Source organism: Protobothrops mucrosquamatus, unplaced genomic scaffold (genome assembly GCF_001527695.2).
Source record: "Protobothrops mucrosquamatus isolate PMUCROS unplaced genomic scaffold, P.Mucros_1.0 scaffold2749, whole genome shotgun sequence".
Taxonomy (NCBI): Eukaryota; Metazoa; Chordata; class Lepidosauria; order Squamata; family Viperidae; genus Protobothrops; species Protobothrops mucrosquamatus.
Genome location: NW_015388790.1, coordinates 57773 through 77921, shown reverse-complemented (window position 1 = coordinate 77921; position 20149 = coordinate 57773). Strand labels below are relative to the sequence as shown.

The 20149-nt window shown below is 46.5% G+C and overlaps 1 protein-coding gene and 1 non-coding gene across 2 annotated transcripts in view; one reads left to right on the top strand and one right to left on the bottom strand.

Annotated features, from left to right (window-relative positions):
* The window catches only part of MDC1 (mediator of DNA damage checkpoint 1), a 34465-nt gene extending 23341 nt beyond the window's left edge, over window positions 1-11124 (top strand). Inside the window, exons 9-15 of the mRNA XM_029286028.1 lie at window positions 687-751; window positions 1502-2068; window positions 3156-3290; window positions 3406-3588; window positions 7855-7983; window positions 9719-9829; window positions 10773-11124. Coding sequence (XP_029141861.1) covers window positions 687-751; window positions 1502-2068; window positions 3156-3290; window positions 3406-3588; window positions 7855-7983; window positions 9719-9829; window positions 10773-11036 — 1454 coding nt within the window. The 3' untranslated portion in view covers window positions 11037-11124. The remainder of the gene's footprint in view (window positions 1-686; window positions 752-1501; window positions 2069-3155; window positions 3291-3405; window positions 3589-7854; window positions 7984-9718; window positions 9830-10772) is intronic.
* A 4719-nt stretch (window positions 11125-15843) lies between these two features.
* LOC114923278 lies at window positions 15844-15976 on the bottom strand. Its single transcript, XR_003810599.1, has one exon. It is a non-coding gene; the product is annotated as a small nucleolar RNA SNORA38 (small nucleolar RNA).
* Between the last annotated feature and the right edge of the window lie 4173 nt (window positions 15977-20149).

The following is a 20149-nucleotide window of genomic DNA, read 5'->3' as shown; positions in this document are numbered from 1 at the left end:
TAACAGGCTCAAATTGATACCTCCAAGTCCAAATAGAAGTTGTAGGTCAGAGTTGGGGAGACAGGAATGTGACCCTCAGTCCTGCATGCTCCAGGCTGCTCTTTTCGTGAGTTGTGTACAAGTGATCCTCAACTTACGACCATCATTGAGTCTGGCAATCACGGTCATGAATCATGGTAAATTGGGTCGTCATGTGACTAGACCCGATTTTATGACTTTTTTTTCTTTTTTCTTTTGCAGCAGTCAGTAAGCAAAGGCCACAGTGGTAAAGCAAATGCCACTGTTGTTAAGTGAAGGCTCTCATCACGAATACGTTGTTTGCTGTGGGATGGAAACTGGGGGAAAAATATTGTAAATATAGGCCAGTTGGTGGGCGCTCAAAATGGAGTCATGTGAATGGAGGGGGGGGGGAACACAATAACTTCAGCACAGTGTCATAAGTAGCTTTTGGAGGGTCCATTGTAGCTTTGAATGGTTGCTAAGCAACCAGTCATGCCAATTATATAGCCAAAAACTCTGGCAGGAAGCCAGGGTTATAATGTATTGGTGTGGTATATAGACAGAGTTTATGTATGGGAAACGGGTCTGTATTTTAGTAAGTCCGTATCTCTGCTCTGCCCCCTGGTGGCAAAAAATTGAAATGATGTTTTTCAATCCAGGCTGTTTCATCCTTTGACTTTTTCTAGCTCCTCTGGATGACCAGGTGGAAGAAAACTCGGAATTAGTAAGAGAAACAAGGAATCCTAAGAAGGTAAAGATCAGATTTGTCTTTATTTAACATCCTGTCTTATTTTTCTAAATATGACGCGGTCCAGAAGCCGGATGCAGGCGCTTGGTGATCTTATATAAGTTGTTTCCCGTTGACTGACTTTAACCCTGACGATGTCGGAAGTTTCCGATGAAAGCTTGGTTTTATTAAAAATTTCTCCTTATTGGATTCTCCTGGTGATTGTAATTGATTTACTTTGTGATATATATATATATATATATATATATATATATATATATATATATATATATATATATATATAAAATATTTATTTGTATAATATAAATTATAATATATAATATATAAATAATAGTTATTATTACATAAATATATATACAGTGGATAGACATTTGCTAAAATAATGATTATAAATATATAAATATTATAAATAGTTATAAATGAGTTATTTTATGAATGAATGCCTCAAGGTAGTGAACATACCTAACATTCCTCCCTTCTCCACTTTTCCCCACAACAACAACAACAACAACCTTGTGAGGTGGGTTGGACTGAGGGTGACTGGCATTCTTCATGAATCAAGGACTGATTTGGTGAAGTTACCCTTCACGTTTTTCTTGTCTCATGGGGTAGAGCAAGATAACCGTGATTTGTAAACTGTGGTTTGATATGAGAACTCAACAAATTGTGGTTTGTTCAACCCTACCCCCCCACCCACCTGGTTAACCGAATTATGATTTGGCATGATGCCTGAGCTCCATATGATATCTCTAGATGCCAGCCCAGGAGGATCCGGCGTCAACAGCGCCCCCTGCCCGCGAGCTGCGGCGCAGTCTGCGAACTTCAACCACTTCCGCTTCACCCGCCCCTGTCCCAGAAAGACGAAGTCTCCGCCAACAGGGATCTGGGGCCGTCGTCGCATCCAGCAAACCAGCTGCCCCAGAGAGCAGGCGTAGGGGGCTGCGGCAGCTCAGCAAAGCAAGTCAACGAAAGAGGGAAGTGAAGGAGAGGCCAGAACAGCCCGGAGAAGAGGGGCCCAGGAAGAAGGCCAGGAATGGAAACCTGACCGCTGCTCCTGTCCCTCAAACTCGAACGAGGAGCTCTCAGAGAGAATCCAGGGCTGCCAGCAAGGTTACAGAAGTAGCAGCCGCCGTCTCTGTTAGCCCTGGGGCCAGGGAGCCCACAAAACGGGCCGGGAGGGGTCTTGCTCCCGGCCCTGGGCTAGAAGGGCAGCCGGAGCGTCCAAGGACTCGGGCCAGCAAGCTGTCCAGCAACAGCAGCAGCTTTTCCACGAGCACCCCAAGCCCAAAGGATTCTGGGAAAAGTGCCAAGCCTGGGCAGGTGGGTATCCAAGCAGAGGAAGGAGAAGCTGCCTCGCCCAAAGAAAGCTTCCCCCCCCCTTTCAGGGCAACGGACCCTTAATTGAATCATTAGAAGGACCACGTCCCCTTCTAGATCTCATACATCTATAGCTACTTAGACTGGTGGATGGTGCTTTTCTTCCACATATCCTTTCTGGTTGAAACCCTTGACAGCCACAGGTGTCGTAAGCGGCCTTAGGCAGACCTAGCGGGGGTCGTGCTTATCAATCATCTTAAATGGGAGGGTCTCCAAAGTTCCGCGAACCAATGGGGAGCATCCGTCCCCAACCTGCTGCCTCCTCTGATATGTTGTGACTGCAGCTCCCACAGTTCCTTGCTATGCACCCTTTTGATCACTTCGTACAGATAGTCCTCGACTTACGACCACAGCGGAGCCCAAAATTTCTGTTGCTAAGCGAGACAGTTCAGTGAACTTTGCCCCGTTGTATGACCTTTCCTGCCACAGTTGTTAAGTGAATCACTGTAGTTGTAAAATTAGCAAGTGTGGGTTGTTAAGTGAATCTGGCTTCCCCATTGACTTGGCTTGTCAGAAGGTCGCAAAAGGGGATCACATCACCCCAGGGCGACTGCAACCGTCATAAACAGGAGTCAGTGGCCAAGCGTTTGAACTTTGGTCACGTGACCATGGGGACGCGGTAACGGTTGTGTGAAAAATGGCCGTTAAGTCACTTTTTTCAGTGGCATTGTAACTTGGAACAGTCAGTAAATGAGTTGTTGTAAGTCGAGGACCGCCTGTACATAGCTGCATAGGCTGAGGCTTGAAGATCAGCAAGCTGGCAAGTCTACGTTAAAGTATCTGTTGGTAAAAAGGTTTCTAGAAACCTGGCTAGTCTCTTGGTGCTCTGAAGCCAACAAACTTGGGGCTTTGTGGAGCGGGGCCACCTGACCCTGGACAGTGCGACTCTCGGGCGTTGTGAGTGGTCTGTGGGGGGGGGCATCCAGGAGGTGAGTGGTGTGCTCGGGTTTCGTGAGCCTAAGATGGCGGTGCTCTTTCAGCAAGTCTTCTTAGAATCGGGGACTGATCTGCTTTTCCTTGTCTTCTCCAGGAACCAATACTGTCCACTCCGTCTTCGGGAAGGAAGTTGCGGCATCACAGCCCGGAAGACAGAGCGACAAGTGAAAAGGCCTCATCTGGCAGTCGCACCCGGCGCTCCACTGGACCTGGCAGCCCCGCCCCCAAGGTATTATAGAATAGCAGGGGAGGGGTTGGGCCCGGACAAGGGAAGATGGCCACTTGAGTGGGGGGACTGCATTGTTAACAAGAACGTTTATTGAATCTCCTCCATCTCCTTCCAGGTGTTATTCACGGGTGTGATTGATGAGGAGGGAGAACGTGTAGTGGCCGAATTGGGGGGTTCTCTAGCAGAATCTGTCTTTGATTGCACTCACCTTGTGACGGACCGCGTGCGTCGCACGGTCAAGTTCTTGTGTGCCCTGGCTCGAGGAATCCCCATTGTGACCCTCGACTGGCTGGAGAAGGTAATCCATTTTTTCTGATACCCGGAATTATGGACGTATGTCATGCCAATCGTTAATAGCAATAGCGCATAGACTTATATACCGCTTCACAGTGCTTTGCAGCCCTCTCGAAGCAGTTTACGGAGTCAGCACCTTGCCCCCCCAACAATCTGGGTCCTCAATTGATCGACCTCAGAAGGATGAAAAGCTGAGTCAACCTTAAGCTGGTTGGGATCAAACTGCTGGCAGTGGGCAGTCAACCTGCACTGCTGCATTCCAACCACTGTGCCACCAGGGCTGCCCCACACATCTGTGCCCAATTTCACGACCTTTTTTGTGATGGTTGTTAAGCAAATGTGGCAGTCATAAAGCAAGCACACTGAGGTTGTTAAGTGAATCCCTTGTCTGCAATGGTTTGGTTTTTTTTACTGGAAATTGGAAGTAAACTCTGGTGTCAGCAAAAACATTGTAAATTATGGTTTTGTGACTGAGCAATGTTGAAAATGGCCGAAACACAGGTCGGTTGCTGAATGCCCCAAATACAGTCATGTGGCTGCAGCGTGGAACAGCTGTTGGAGCTTTGAATCTGGGTTATAAGTAGCCCTGGGGAAGTCTGTCGTAACTTCAACCGGTCACTAAATGACTGGTTGTAAGCCGAGGTCTACCAGTACAGGTAGTCCTCGACTTACCTCAATTGAACCGAAAACTTCTGCTGCTAAGTGAGACATTAGTTAAGTGAGTTTTGCCCCATGTCTTGACCTTTCTTGCCACTGTTATAAGTGAATCCCTGGAGCTGTTAAAGTGAGTTACACAGTTGTTAAGTGAATCTGGCTTCCCCGTTGATTTTGCTTGTCAGAAGGTCGCAGAAAGGGATTACATGACCCTAGAACAGGGCTTTTCAACCAGTGGTATGGGTACCACCTGTGGTACATTGGCACCTGGCAGGTGGTACGCGACCATCCTAGAAAAGTGGTAGCGGGGGAGGAGAATGAGCTGAACCAGTGGCAGCACCGCACAAGCCTGAGCAAGAGATGGCTGGAGCTGCAGGGTTGTCAGGGCTCAGTGGAAGCGCCAGGATCAGCGCCAGGCTCCAGCTGGAGCTCGGCGCTGATCCTGGTGCTTCCACTGAGCCCAGAAGAAACGCTGATCAGCTGGAATGTTGCAGCATCTCCAGGGTCTTGTGATTTACATTCTGATGCTTGGCAACTGATTCATATTTATGACAGTCACAGTGTCCCAGGGTCATGTGAAGTGAGCAAAACCTGCTGCAACCATCCAGCAGACGGGGGGAATAAAAACCAAACACTCCCACCCCACCCCCACTACCAATCCTCAACAGAAATGCTCACAACAATGAAAACCTCGGACAGGAGGAAGAGCGCCGCCGGGCAGGCAGGTGTCTTGCTCGGCTGTAGCTTGGGGGGCGCTTTTTTCAGTGCCATTGTAACTTCGAACAGTCACTAAGCGAACTGTTGTAAGTCGAGGACTACCTGTACTTTATCACTTTTTTCCTTTTTTTTTTTTTTTTTGATCATCAAGTTTTTGACACCTTGCTAGGTGACTGGTGGTACTCGGATATTGCCATATCCTAAAAGTGGTGCAATGGGTGAAAAGGTTGAAAAGCCCTGCCCTAGAACATTGCAACCGTTATAAATGAGTCAGTTGCCAAGCGTCTGAATTTTGATCACGTGACCATGGGGACGCAGCTACAGTCCTAAGCGTGAAAAATGGTAGTCACTTTTTTCAGTGGTGTTGTAACAGTCACTAAATGAACTGTTGTTAAGTCGAGGACTACCTGTACTTTTCCACTATGTTTTGAAGCCAGATGTCATGGTTTCGACAGGTGAAACTCTTCAAAGAACTTCGAGGCATTGTTTACTTTAAAGAATCTTTATTCGAGAAACATAACATCAGGCACTAGCATAATCGAAGCCAAAAACTGAATTCCCCTCCTCCTGAGCACATAGTATCAAAGCACAATTCCCTCCTTCAATTAACCGTCATAAATCACATTCCCCAATTAGCTTGAAGCATGGGCCTCCTCTCCAGTTCTTCAGCCTGCCAATTCCTTATCAGCTCTGGTTACAATAACCTTGTTTCTCATGCTAGGTCTAGTGTTGTTATGTCTAGCTGAACTCTCGTTCACATCCCCCCTCCCAGCATCATCTAACTCTAAAAGCAAAAGGTAAAAGATGGCTACATTTCCCTTTGTTGTCAATGCAGAAACATCTGATGTTAGCAGCGTTGACACCAGATTGATGCAGTCCAAAGCCCAGCTTAATGCCCTGCAAGGTGTTTGCTGGTAGATTTTTGTGAGAAATAAATTGAATCAAGGACTGGCGTCTCCCAAGTCCATTGCCTTTCGCTCCCAGGGAGATTTCACGCTGCTGCTCTGCATGTTTTATTGCTCTGACTCTGTTTCTGCCCGTTTAGCTTCTGCTGAGACCAAATGAATTCTTTTCACACCTCTGCACCAGTATGTTATTTTTCCCAATGCAGGTAGTCCTCGACTTAACGATCACGATTTAACCTACAATTCCTGTTCTTAAACAAAACAGTTGTTAAGTGAATTTGGTCCCCAGTTCTTGCCAGAATCGAATCACTGCAGCTGTTAAGTTAGTAACCCGGTTGTTAAGTGAATCTGGCTTCCCCATTGACTTTGCTTGTCGAAAGGTCGCAAAAGAGGATCACAAGATCCTGGGACACTGCAGCCGTCATAAATATGAGTCAGTTACCAAGCATCTGAATTTTGATCGTGTGACCATGGGGACGCAGGTACAGTCCTAAGTGTGAAAAATGGTAGTCTCTTTTTTCAGTGGTTAGGTCGCAAAAGATGATCACAAGACCTATGGACACTGCAACCATCATAAATATGAGTCAGTGGCTATATATTTGCGCTATTCGACATTAGTCAGAACAGTGACTCATGCAGGAGCGCCAGGAGCACCCTGGTCTGAAGACGAGACGTTCTATCTTTTCTGAGTTGCTGAGTGGAATTTGCTTTGTGCTGGAACGTGAATATCCCTAAATGGGAAGGGATAGCTCAGTGAAAGCCTGCAAGCTTTGCATCCAGCTACTTCCATTTAAACATCCTCCTATAGAGAACAACCTGGGATAGCCAAGAGCTGCCGCTGATCTGAGAAAGGAACCGCTGATTAAGGCAGTGCCGTGTGTGGGATTCAGTTGGGGTGAGGTGCGTTGGAATGCACGGGAGTGCAAATTCAGCGTCCGTCATCGGCAACTCCTTAGAATTGCGTCTGCGTACAAATGCAGCATCCGTCAGCACTTCCTTAAAACTACAGGCAGTCCTCGACTTACAACAATTCATTTAGTGACCGTTCAAAGTTATAACGGCACTGAAAAAAAGGAAGTTCTGGCTGTCTTTCACACTTAACGACCGTTGCAGCATCTCCATGGTCAGGCGATCAAAATCCAGAAGCTTGTCAACTGACTTGGTATTTATGACGAAGGCAGTATCCTGGGGATCATGTGACTGACAAGCAAAGTCAATGGGGAAGATAATTCGCTTGACAACCGGGTTATTAACAGCTGCGGTGATTCGCTGAACATCCCCGGCAAGGAAGGTCATAAAATGGGGCAGAATTCACTTAATAACTGTCTCGCTTAGCAACAGAAATACGGGGCTCAATTGTGGTGCTAAGTCGAGGACTATCTGTACTTCATGTGCGCCGGGCCCATACAGCTGCTGAAGGGCGATGTGCTGGAAAAACCATGAGCCAATATACAGAGATGCAGCTGCTTTAATGAGCCTTCCAAGCATTATAGCAGCGGTTCTCAACCTATGGGTGGCGACCCCATTTGGGGTCGATCGACCATTTCACGAGGGTCGCCAAGCAAGGCTGTCCGCCATTTTTTTCCCCTTTTCCGGCGGGTACCTTACCTCCCTTGAGCTGGGCCAGCTGGTGGTCGGCCTGCTCCGTCTCTGCCGCTTGCCAGCTATAGTCCTCGACTTATGACCGGTTTAGTCCTCGACTTACGACCGGTTTGGGGGTCGCGGCATTAAAAAGGTTGAGAACCACTGCATTATAGTCTGAAGTGCCTCTTCCACAGCTCTCCGGTTTATAGCGTCTTGTAAATGGTTTGATCCACGGCTCCAGGAATGATGTGACCTGCTTCCAGGGAGGAAAGGAAAAAGGTCCTCTATGTCAGGAGTCTCTGGCTGAGGAATTCTGGGAGTTGAAGTCCACCAGTCGTAAAGTGGCTAAGGTTGGAGATCCCTGCTCTATGTGGTTGATCTTCCTTTTTATTCATGCTTCCATCCCACAGAGCAGACGGAATGCTTTTTTCCTGGCGCCAAACAGCTTCCTTGTTCGGGACCCTGAGCAGGAGAAGAACTTGGGGTTCAGCCTCTCCACCTCGCTGCAGAAAGCACAGCAGAAAGGAGCCCTGTTCCAGGTGAGCCCCTCATTTGCTGTGCTGGGCCCAGGCGGTTCCCCAAGAATCCAGTACCCAGACTGCCATGATGGAGAGGTACCCTCCACTCACTTGTAGCTTTCCCCGGTGCTGAAAAGCTCCAGATGCAAAAATAAAAAAAATAATCCCAGTTTGAATTTATGATTTGTGAACTTCAAGTCCCAGAATCCCTGAGCCAGCCACGCTGGGTCAGGAATTCTGGGAGTTGAAGTTCACAAGTCATAAAGGGGTCATTGCTCCCCAACCTCTGTTCTAAACCAATTTCCCCCCCAGTCTAGTGGTCTCCAGGCCTGTGAAACCACATCTCCATAATCACAAGTCCACACACACCTGTAAACTGTGTATTTGGGGATTGTGGTGAATGTGATGTGAGTCTCAGCACATCTATAAAGGGAAGGGGGGACCGGGTTGGGTGAAAGCTGCAAATTTGGCTTTAGGTCCACCAGCAGCCAACCTGCTGTGGTATGATGTTCCTTTCCTTTTTTTGCCCACATTCCTGGCAAACATAGGTAGTCCATGATTTGAGACTGGAATTACAGTTGTAAGTCATTGTGGTCGTTAAGTGGCTCATACATGACTGTCCCTTATTGCATGGCTTTTCAACCAGTGGTAGGGGGACCACCTGTGGTACATTGGCACCTGGCAGGTGATATGCGACCATCCTAGAAAAGTGGTAGCGGGAGAGGGGAATGAGCTGAACCGGTGGCAGCACCGCACAAGCCTGAGCGAGAGACCGCTGGAGCTGCAGGGCTGTCAGGGCTCAGAGGGAGCGCCAGGATCAGCGCCAGGCTCCAGCTGGAAAGCAGCACTGATCCTGGCGCTTCTGCTGAGCCCAGAAGAAGTGCCGATCAGCTGGAATGTTGCAGCCTCTCCGGGGTCTTGTGATTTACATTCAGATGCTTGGCAACTGATACATATTTATGACAGTCACAGTGTCCCAGGGTCATGTGAAGTGACCAAAACCTGCTGCAACCACCCAGCAGACGGGGGGGGGGGAATAAAAACCAAACACCCCCCACCCCACCCCCGCTGCCAATCCTCAACAGAAATGCTCACAATGAAAACCTCGGACAGGAGGAAGAGCGCCACCGGGTGGGCAAGCTAGTGTCTTGCTCGGCTGTAGCTTGGGGGGCACTTTTTTCAGTGCCAATTGTAACTTCGAACAGTCACTAAGCGGACTGTTGTAAGTTGAGGACTACCTATACGTTATCACTTTTTTCCTTTTTGGTCATCAAGTTTTTGATACCTTGCTAGGCGACTGGTGGTACTCGGATGTTGCCATATCCTAAAAGTGGTGCAATGGGTGAAAAGGTTGAAAAGCCCTGCCTTATTGTATATTGTGGCAGTTGTTAAACAAATGCCAGTGCCATTGAGCAAACGTGGTTGTTGAGCCAAGGCAGTGATCATTAAGCAAATCCAATTTATACACCGTGTGTTTTTGGCTGGAAACCAGCAAAAAAAAAAAAAAAAAAAGGCAAAAATTGTGGTCATATGTAAGTCGCTGAAAATGGCTATGTGAACTGGTTGCCCATTGACACCCAAAATGTGATCGCATGATCACCAGCGAGGGGGGCGACCATCAGAACTTCCAAAATTGGGTCATAAGTACCTTTGGGGAGATGGGTCTGTCATAACTTCAAATGGTGGCTATGTAACTGGTCGTTAAGTGAGGACTACTTGTAGTAGTCGTAGTACCCCAGAGTTTCTTTCTTTCCAGGGCTACGAAATCCACGTCACTCCTAACGTGAAGCCAGAACCAGAGTACATGAAGGACATCGTTAAATGCAGTGGTGGGACTTTATTACCAAGAATGCCTCGGGCCTTTAAGGTGAGTGGGAGGCATTATTTTGTTGGGTTTTTTTTTATTATTATTACTACACCGAGTTATAAGTTGGGCTGAGAATCGTTGCAGTTGTTCAGTCAGTAACACGGTTGTTTAGTGAATCTGGCTTCCCCAACTGACTTTGCTTATTAGGTGGCGGCAAAAGGAACCGCGTGACCCCAGGAGACGGCAGCTGTTATAAATATGAGGCAGTTGCCAATTGTTTTAATTTTGATCCCATGACCACGGAGATGCTGCAACAGTCTTGTGTGGGAAAAGGTCATAGATCACTTTTTTCAGTGCCACGGTACAATACAATAATAAAGTTGGAAGGGACCTTGAGGTCATCTAGTCCAACCCCCTGCTCAGGCAGGAAACCCTATACCATTTCGGACAAATGGCTGTCCAGTATCTTTTTAAAATCTTCCAGTGTTGGAGCATTCACCGCTTCTGGAGGCAGGTTGTTCCACTGGTTAATTGTTCTAACTGTCAGGAAGTTTCTCCTTAGTTCTAGGTTGCTTCTCTCCTTGATTAGTTTCCATCCCTTGCTTCTTGCCCTGCCTTCCGGCACTTTGGAAAATAGCTTGACTCCCTCTTCTTTGTGGCAGCCCCTGAGATACTGGAACACTGCTATCATGTCCCCCCTCGTCCTTCTCTTCATTAAACTAGACATACCCAATTCCTGCAACCGTTCCTTATATGTTTTAGCCTCCAGTCCCCTGATCATCTTTGTTGCTCTTCCCTGTACTCTTTCTAGAGTCTCAACATCTTTTTTACGTCGTGGTGATTTTGAACAGTCAGTAAATGAACTGTTGTAAGTCGAGGACTAGCTACAAACTGGTTTTCCAACAGGCAGACAAATTGAAGTGTATTGGGGCCATGCAAGAAATGTGACTCAACTCTTTGACCAGGAAAGAGGACGATCTGACCTTTTTGTACCCTGTTTTAGGAGAAACGTATCGTGGTGTCCTGCCTTGACGACTTGTTGCGCTGCAAACCAGCTCAGGATGCAGGAGTGCCCATCACCAACGCGGAATTCATCCTGACGGGTATTCTGCAGCAGACGGTGGACTTGCAGGCTCACAGCCTGGATGTCTGTGTGGGTCTGTCTCCAGCTTCCAGCCCCCTTGTTCCCTCTACCAGGACCGGCAAGAGGCGGGCAGCCACACGGACGGCCCCAGCTCCTCCCAGCACAGCCAAGAGACGACGCTGATCCCCCCCAAGGGCAGCACTGCCTTAAAATTGTACATACGGGATTTTGTTTTTTATATACTGCTGCCAATAAACGGGGTGTGAAAAGACTGATGGTTTTGGAATGGGGTCTTCGCACTTGGACTTGGCGATGAATGGGGGAGAAAAACCCTTGTCTAAATCAGGAGTGGTTTAATACAGAGGTCCCCAATCTTTTGGGCACCAGGGACAGGTTACGTGGAGAGGTTTTTCTACGAACTGGAGGGTGCGTGGCTTTGTGTGCTGCCTGCATCCTGTGGATGGGGCTTTGCTTGTTTGTGCGGACCTGTTGCTGGCATGCTACGGCCCCGTACCGGTCCACGGACCGGGGGACCCCTGGTTTAATATTTTTAGAAATTTAGATTTAAACCAGAGGCATTCAACCCTGGTAGCTTTAAGATCCGTGAACTCCCAGGATTCTCAAGCCAGCCATGTTGGCTGGGGAATTCTGGGAGTTGAAGTCCACAGGTCTTAAAATGACCAAGGTTGGACATCCCTGATTTAAATGGTTTAATTAGTTTTAGAAATTTGCATTTAGTGGGCTTATGAAGAATTTAGGCACCAGCGCCTTTTGATATAGCAACCAAAAGGTAGTCCTCATGGCAGGGATGTCTGTGTCATTTTACTATTAGGGTGACTCGCTGGAATCGCAGTGATGCCAAAATAAATGCACCCTTAAAATGGACAGTTTACAGTCAGTTTGAAAGCTGCTCCAGCTTTGAAACAGCCTGTCAAAGACTGAATTCCCAAAAAATGGGCAGAATTGGGGAGCAATGCTTGAAAAAAAGCACAGAAGTTAAAAAAAAATTTAAAAAAGCATTTTGTATTTTTAAAAAAAAATAAATACACAAAAATAAAATAGGAATTGAGGTAAAAGGTAAAGATTTCCCTGTCAGTTATATCCAATTCTAGGCCATGGTACTCATCTGTTTCTTGGCCGAGAGAGCCGGAGTTTTCTGAAGACAATTTCTGTGGTGATGTGGCCAGCATGGCTATACACCAAAGGCACACAGAACGCTGTTACCTTCCCACCAAAGTGGTACCTATTAATCAACTCACATTTGCATGCTTTCAAACTGTGAGGTGGGCAATGGGAATTCACCTCATTGCGCGGACCCGGGCTGTCAGCTCTTCAGCTGACAAGCTCAGGGTCTTTAACTGCTAAGCCATCAGGCCCTTTTTAGGGATTGAGGAGGCATCCTCAAAATTCTGCTAGGCCGCATTCAGCCTGCCTGCTGTGGTTTTTGCATTTGCCCCCCCCCCCGATTTTGGGGCCAAATTAAGAGAAAATGGTGTTTACCTGATTAGTCAGCAGTTCTCAACCTATGGGTCGCGACCCCATTTGGGGTCAATCGACCATTTCACGGGGGTCGCCAAGCAAGGCTGTCCGCCATTTTTCCCCCTTTTCCAGCGGGTGCCTTACCTCCCTTGAGCTGCGCCAGCTGGTGGTCGGCCTGCTCCGTCTCTGCCGCTTGCTAGCTACGCCTCGGCCGGCGCAGGGGGCGGAACCACGCATGTGCGGCACTCCCGGGCAGGGAAAGTCCTCGACTTATGACCGGTTGGGTAGTCCTCGACTTACGACCGGTTTAGTCCTCGACTTACGACCGGTTGGGGGGTCGCGGCATTGAAAAGGTTGAGAACCACTGGATTAGTGAATTGTGTAAAATTTCACAGAAAACAAAGAGTTGGGGTTTCCCCTTCATTTATGTGCTTGTATGCCTGAGGGAGTCAGAAAACACTGTTTCGTGGAGAGAAAACTTTCAGTACAAAAAGCCTTTGGTGGTGAATAGGGAGCAGATGTGGATCAGGAAGGTAACAAAAAACAAAGCCCGCTGACTTGTAACAAGCTCCGCAATTTTATCAGCCTCAGTGCACACAGGCAGTCCTTGACTTACAACCATTTGTTTAGTGACTGTTCGAACAGCACTGAAAAAAGTTACTTATGACCGTTTTTCACCTACGACAATTACAGCATCCCCATGGTCATGTGATCAAAATTCAGATGGTTAGCAGCTGGCTCATATTTATGAGGGGAGCATCCTCACTTTTTGTGACCTTCTGACCAGTAAAGTCAATGGGAAAGCCAGATTCACTTAACCATGTTACTAACTTAACAACTGCACCAATTCATTTAACAATTGTGGCAAGAAAGTTCGTAAACTGGTGCAAACTCACTTAACTATCTTAACAGAAATTTTGGGCTCCATTGTGGTCGTAAGTTGAAGACTAACTGTACTCTTAAAAAAACCCACACACCATGGACCGAATCACTTATTCCTTTGGATCTAACTGAGATAATCACTAGATTAAACCTCAGCTTCTAACATGATCTTGCTTTGTTCAGGGCTGAGCCTTTTTTATTGATCTCTAGCGCAGTGGTTCTCAACCTGTGGGTCGGGACCCCATTTGGGGTCGATCGACCATTTCACGGGGGTCGCCAAGCAAGGCTGTCCGCCATTTTTTTTGTCCATTTTTTTTCCCTTTTCCGGCGGGTGCCTTACCTCCCTTGGGCTGGGCCAGCTGGTGGTCGGCCTGCTCTGTCTCTGCCGCTTGCCAGCTACGCCTTGGCCGGCGCAGGGGGTGGAACCATGCATTCGCGGCACTCCCGGGCAGGGAAAGTCCTCGACTTACGACCGGTTGGGTAGTCCTCGACTTACTAAAAAGGTTGAGAACCACTGCTCTAGCGGATCGGCAAGAATTTCTGACACCGTTAAATTGCAGCAAGGACATGAACTTTCCTCACCCCAAATTTTATTTCTGAAGCTGAAGTATTCTATACCATCTGGAGGTGTGTGTGTGTGTGCGTGCATTTTTGACCTACAGCATTGGCTGTTTGGTGTAGAACAAAACGCTTGCACTCAAAATTCTTTAAATCTACCATTTTGACTTCTTACCTCAGGCTTCAGTTGAGTGAATTTCATTTTCTGCCTTTCCAAGCCCTTAATACTGTAGATGCTTCACTCAAGGTTATGTGATTGGGAGGTGTGTGTGTGTGTGTGTGGGGGGGTGTCTTAAGGATGGAGTACTCAACAACATGCAAAGCTAATTCTTACTTCTCCCATCAAGATACATTCAGGAAAACCCCTGGATTTTTCTCTGTATAGCAGAACAATGGCCCTTTTATGACTTGTGGACTTCAACTCCCAGAATTCCTGAGCCAGCATGGAGCTGAAGTTCATAAAGGGGCCATCATTCCCCGCCCTTGCTCTATAGCCTCAGCTGGATCTGGCCCATTTTTTAAAAAAACTTATTTATATCAGCCTTTATTATTTTTACAAATGGTTCATATTAAATCTGGTTTCTTGCTCCACATCAAATAGGGTCCCATTTGTTCTGTGGTTTTGGGGGAGCCAGCCTGAGATAAACAGGCAGGCATACTGTCATGGTTCCAATAGATGACACCAACCAAAACAGAACTCTGAGGCTTGAGGTTTCCTTTAAGAACATGTTTATTGGCTACAAAGTATCAGCACTGTCACAAGTGAAACCAAGACTAAAGCTCCCTCCAAAAAGTTACAGTATACAAAGTTAAACTTCCCACCCCATTACTATGCTATCAACTACATTTCCCAAAAGATTAGTTTGGGGGCTCGAAAGCTCAGCCTCCCAGTTTAACAAACAGAAATGACTTTGGTTCCCATGGGACAGAGAATTGTTTAGGCTAGTAGAAAAATTCCACCACTCCCCCTCCCATTAGCCAAATGGCTTCAATTCAGGTTCGTTGCAGAGTTGACACATACTTTGTAATTCCAAAATGGCGTTGGGTTGGAATGTATGAAAACTAAACCAAGCAGAACCTGTCAAACTGAAATTCAGTCCCTGTGTGAATTGTGTGACATAACTCTTGTCTGTCTTAGGAAACTGAAGTGTGGAGATATGCCATAGCGATTTTCCTGTTTAGCTGTCAAGACAATGGATAATCTGAACTGCTCTGAATGCCCCAAAACTGCTTAGAAACTCCCAAGTTGTAGTATCTAATAATCAGAGCTGCTGACTTAAAAGTGGCCAGCAAAATTGGTTTCCATCTGCCAATCAACCACAGAATTATGTATCAAAGAAAGTGGCTCCTTCTAATTAAAAAGTAAGTATACCTGTTTAATATTCAAATTGTGTAAGGTATACTTACACAATCTGGCAAAATCTGAGCAAACAGCAGGTTGGCAGGTGTATGGAGTCTTTTGTGGTTTATTTTAGTCTCTAAATCAGTGTTTCTAAAATGTTGTGCCATTGTGGACTAATCTAAATCATAGTTTGGAAAATGTAAGGGCCATCCTTACATCTGGATTTTTGTTCCTCAATTCTTTCATCTGGCATGGACATAGGATGGTCTCTGTTCTATGTAACAAATAACATGTTCCTTCTGGATATTTGTATGTGCTTGAAATATTGACTTTCTTCCTGGTTTTCCTTACACGTCTTTGACTGAGTAGACAGTAGGGAACAATTTTAAACTACAAACAATTACCAAGAAAGTGTTGAAGGATAATTTATCTTTTAGCGTAATTCAGTCACCCTCAAGAAAAACAGAAACTACTGGGGGAAAAAAGACACATAGTTTCATGAAACTGATTTATGAAAGAACTTATTGTGGAACTATCTTTCAATCAATCCTTTAAAAAAAAAAGAGGCAGGTTAAAAAAAACAAAACACCAGCCATTCTTCTAATTGCTTTCAACATGAAGCAATGTGGAAGGCTTGTGAAGTCTTCAAAAAGGGATCGGACCATTTTAATTAAAAAAGCAGACCTAAATCCATTTTAATCTAACAGGGATCTTTACATGCTCTACGGGACATGTAGGACTGGAGATCTACAAATAGCAAAGAAAGTTGTCTATTTTGTGCAACGTCCCCAGTCCAGTTCGTCTGCCTCCATTTCTTACGTGCCCACTCACAGAACATAATAGGCACGCCTTTGTGGGAGGCTACAATTGCAATCTTTTCAGTCATCAATCACCTAAAACTTCTTAAGACATCTATCTGTGGATATTCCTTGATTGCTTAACCTGCTGTGATGTCCTGTGTTTTCAATGTACTCTTGGAAGACGGAGATCAGAATCCTAAAGGCTGCAACATCTGTTCTAAACGAAGAGGAAGAATATCTGCAAAGCCCTAGGACAGTGATGGCGAACCTTTGAGAGACCGAGTGCCCAAACTGCAACCCAAAACCCACTTATGTATCGTCAGGTGCCGGGTGGGCGTGGCCCATTGGGCGGGCGTGGCCAATTAGGTGGGCACAGCTGCAGTGGTAACTGCAATCAATCAATTCCAAATTTGCGAGATCTTTTTGTCCCCCGCGAGGTTGAAATTGACTGATTGAACCTTTTTTTTTTTTTTTTTGCACATGGCGGTGCAGGCCTAAAGTGAAAAGGTTTTATAATACCCAGCTGAAGGCCTAGGACTGGGACGACGGCGCACGTGCCCATAGAGAGGGCTCTGAGTGCCACCTGTGGCACGCCACCACGGGCCTAGGACATTCTCGGCCAGTGTTTTCCAACATTGGCAACTTTTAAGATATGTGGACTTCCAACTTCCAGAATTCTCCAGCCAGGTTGGAATACACCCTGGTTCCCCACCATGATGTATGCTTACCACGAGAAATGATAAGGATTCAAAATAACTGGTCAAACCACTGGTGGCAGAATTTTAAAATTTTATTTGTTTTGTTCATGCACAAAGAATGGCTTCGCTTGCCAGGAATGTATTTGCTATCTTTTTATCATCCTTGAGCATTTGGATCCTCCCTTTAATCCACATAAGGACCTCACTGAAACTCAAGCCTTGTTCAGTTTAATGTATAAAACCAACCATTTGCAATCTTGTACTATCTAAATGTGCTGGACTACTGTTCCTACCATACCTTATAGCCAGGTGGATTATCAACCTGGGGACAATGGTCATTGTAGTCCAAACTTCCAGGATCTAATTGGAAAGCTTGATACATACCAACATATCAGACTTCCTATCCCTTTTCAATCTCTAATAATCAGCATAAAATCCACAGCTCAGTGTGTATAAACATTTTCTGTGGCTCTTCCTTTATTTGGAGAATTTTTCTGCACATGAAATTCAACATGTGAGCAGATTGTGATGAATTTTAAAACCAACTGAGCAGTTCTAGCTGCAGTTTCTTTTTTTAAATACATATAAAAATATCCTGCATAATAATCAAAGAGTGCAATGTTTTGCATCTTAAAAAGACCTACTGAAAGAGCTCTTCTGAACAGCATTTCTCTTCTTCAGGCCAAGAAATCCTGAATTACAGTGCCATCTGGGAGAGGAGACCTGCCCAAGAGAGAAAAAAAAAAAAAGGCATATTCAGAATAAAAACAGTAACGCAAAGTAAATTGTGTAAACCCCTATCAGTCCACAGGCAAACTTTCCTGTGCGTAAAGTCTTCCAAACTTGGGGTTTACTTCCATTTCTACTTAGGACAGTGATGGCGAACCTATGGCACGGGTGTCAGAGGCGGCACTCGGAGCCCTCTCTGTGGGCACACGTGCCGTTGCCCCAGCCTCGCCTCCCCCCGCAACCCTCTCCTCTCCAGCAGCCCCCCTGAAGGAGTCGCCCTCGAGCGTGGCCCACACGGAGCAGCGCAGCCAAGGACATGGCAGCCAGGCAGTGTAGACAAGACTCTGCCCTCACGCCCCATCATGCAGTTGATGCTGCAGGGCACGGGCAGAGGGTGTGGCTGCCATAGCGCTGCTGGGCTTCCTGGGCAATCTGACGCGGACCCTGGAGGCAGTGAGTGGTCCTGTGGGGCGGGGGATGGGGGGCAGAGCGGGGGCGGGGCAGGGCCAGTTTTTAGGCACTCGGTCTCTAAAAGGCTCGCCATCACTGACTTAGGATGTATTTTTCGCAATTTTTGGCCAGAGCAGGTGGGGCATGCCAGGTCTGAGAAGACCTCTGTAGAAGGGATTGAATATCAGAGAATACAGGTTGACCTCAACATACAACTGGTCACTAGTGACATCAAAGTTATGGGTTAGGATCTACCACGGGGCTATTTACAACCCAGATTTGCAGTTCAGTGGTCAGGGATCTCCTGGTGGTCACATGACTGAAGTTTGGCTGCATTTACGACTGTTTGCAGTGTCCCCCATGACAGCGTTTTACAATGGTTTGGCTGAAAATTGGCACTCATTTCCGGGTTTTGGCAAAAGCGAGTCCATAGCAAAACCACCAATTTGCTTAACGACGACTGCAAAAAAAGTGGTAAAATTGGGCCTGTCACATGACTCACCCGTTTTACAACCGTCATGGCAGTCTCCATTATGGGTCATAAGTTGGGGACCACTTGTTCACTTTCCCATCCCACCCTATTATCTATGAACTCCATGTAGGACTGAAGATTGCAGCACAGGGTCCAGAAACCAGCAGTGCTCTTTTTAATGTCTTATTCCGTGTAATCTGCCTCCTTTTCTTACGTGTCTCTACACGGGAAGTAAAGGCACGCCTTTGTAGGAGGTGCTTGCTACTAAATCTCATTAATGTTATTTCCTACGTCAAAACTTTTAACTGAACCTGCTCTGGTTTTTGGTGGAAAGCAAGCTTAATCTGGAGTAGAATATTATATGCAGATTCAAATTTGTTCCTCAAATCAATTGCTTAGATCAGAGGCCCCCAACCTTTTAGGCACCAGAGATCGGTTCTGTAGGGAGAGGTTTTTCTGTGGACCAGAGGGGACGTGGTTTTGTGTGTGTCTGCATCCCATGGATGGGGCTTTGCTTGTTTGTGCGGCCCGGTTTCTGGCATGCCGCGGCCCAGTGCTGGTCCACGGACTGGGGTTGGGGACCTCTGGCTTAGATGCCTTCCGCGGAAGAGCTGGTCAGGGAATTTTGGTATCTTTGTTTAATCCCCATAAGTTAGCTGAAGTGGACCACAACTGTCTTGGTGTTTTTGAGAGTCCACTAACTCGGTTCTGTTCTTGCTGGAACCCATTCAATCTCTTCTGCCATAAAAGAACTCTGATTTAACGTTCAAATGTAGTGTTTTAAGTTCAACACCATCCTAAGCCACGATTTGTTTTACCAGGTATTTGTTAGGTAAGCCAGAATGACTGAATTCACACATTGCTGTGTGTGGTGGCGCAGTGGTTAGAATGCAGAACTGCAGGCTTAGTCTGCTGACTGCCAGCTGCCAGCAGTTCAAGTCTCACCGGCTCAAGGTTGACTCAGCCTTCCGTCCTTCCGAGGTCGGTAAAATGAGGACCCAGATATGCTGACTCTGTAAACCGCTTAGAGAGGGCTGTAAAAGCACTGTGAAGTGGTATATAAGTCTTAAGTGCCATTGCTATTGCACCAATACATTATGGCTTAATGGAATTTGTGAACTCATTCAGGGCTGTTCAAATTCTACTCTGCTACTTAAGGAAAACAGAATTACCTTTCTGGAAGACTCAGGCAGGATCTCGGTCACAGCGTATTTCAAAACAAGATGTGGCACAGATGAATCCCAGGAACGAAAGGAGGTGTCCCATCTGAGCAGAAGAGAAAACAGAGAACGAGGAACTCTGCCTTGGACACAAGACTGAGGCTGCAATCCAAGCCATGCTTACAAGCAAAGAAGCCCCATTTTAGATCAACTGGACTTACTTCTAAGTAAGCACCCTTCGGCTGCTAGTCCCTGCTGTTGCTGATAACCGTAAAAAATTCTTGAGGAAACTTTTTCTTCTTCTGGTCTCGTTAGTATAGACAACTCAGCACTAAGGACATCACTTACCCCATTCCAACCGTCAAAATTTTGCATGTAGAGGGGGGCCAATGTTTTTGCATGCAGCACATGAGCGATGAATCTGCTTAGTCGGGCAGAGAAACTCAAGGGGCACTTTTATTTGGACTTCCCCTCTGAGTGCTCCCAAACAGGACAGACTACTGGAGCATCGCCAAAGAGGACTGATTTGGCCAAGACGCTTGTCGCTTGAGGGCGAGCATACAGATTTAATAGCTAAACATAAATAAATGAAACGAGGCAGAGGCATTCGTCGGACAGGACTGGGCGCTGCGAAAGGAGAGACAAGGAGCCATGCGCATGAAATGCTGACAGTGCCTGAACATTCCCAGGAGGCGGAATGCAAATATCACATTGAAAAGCTTGCCT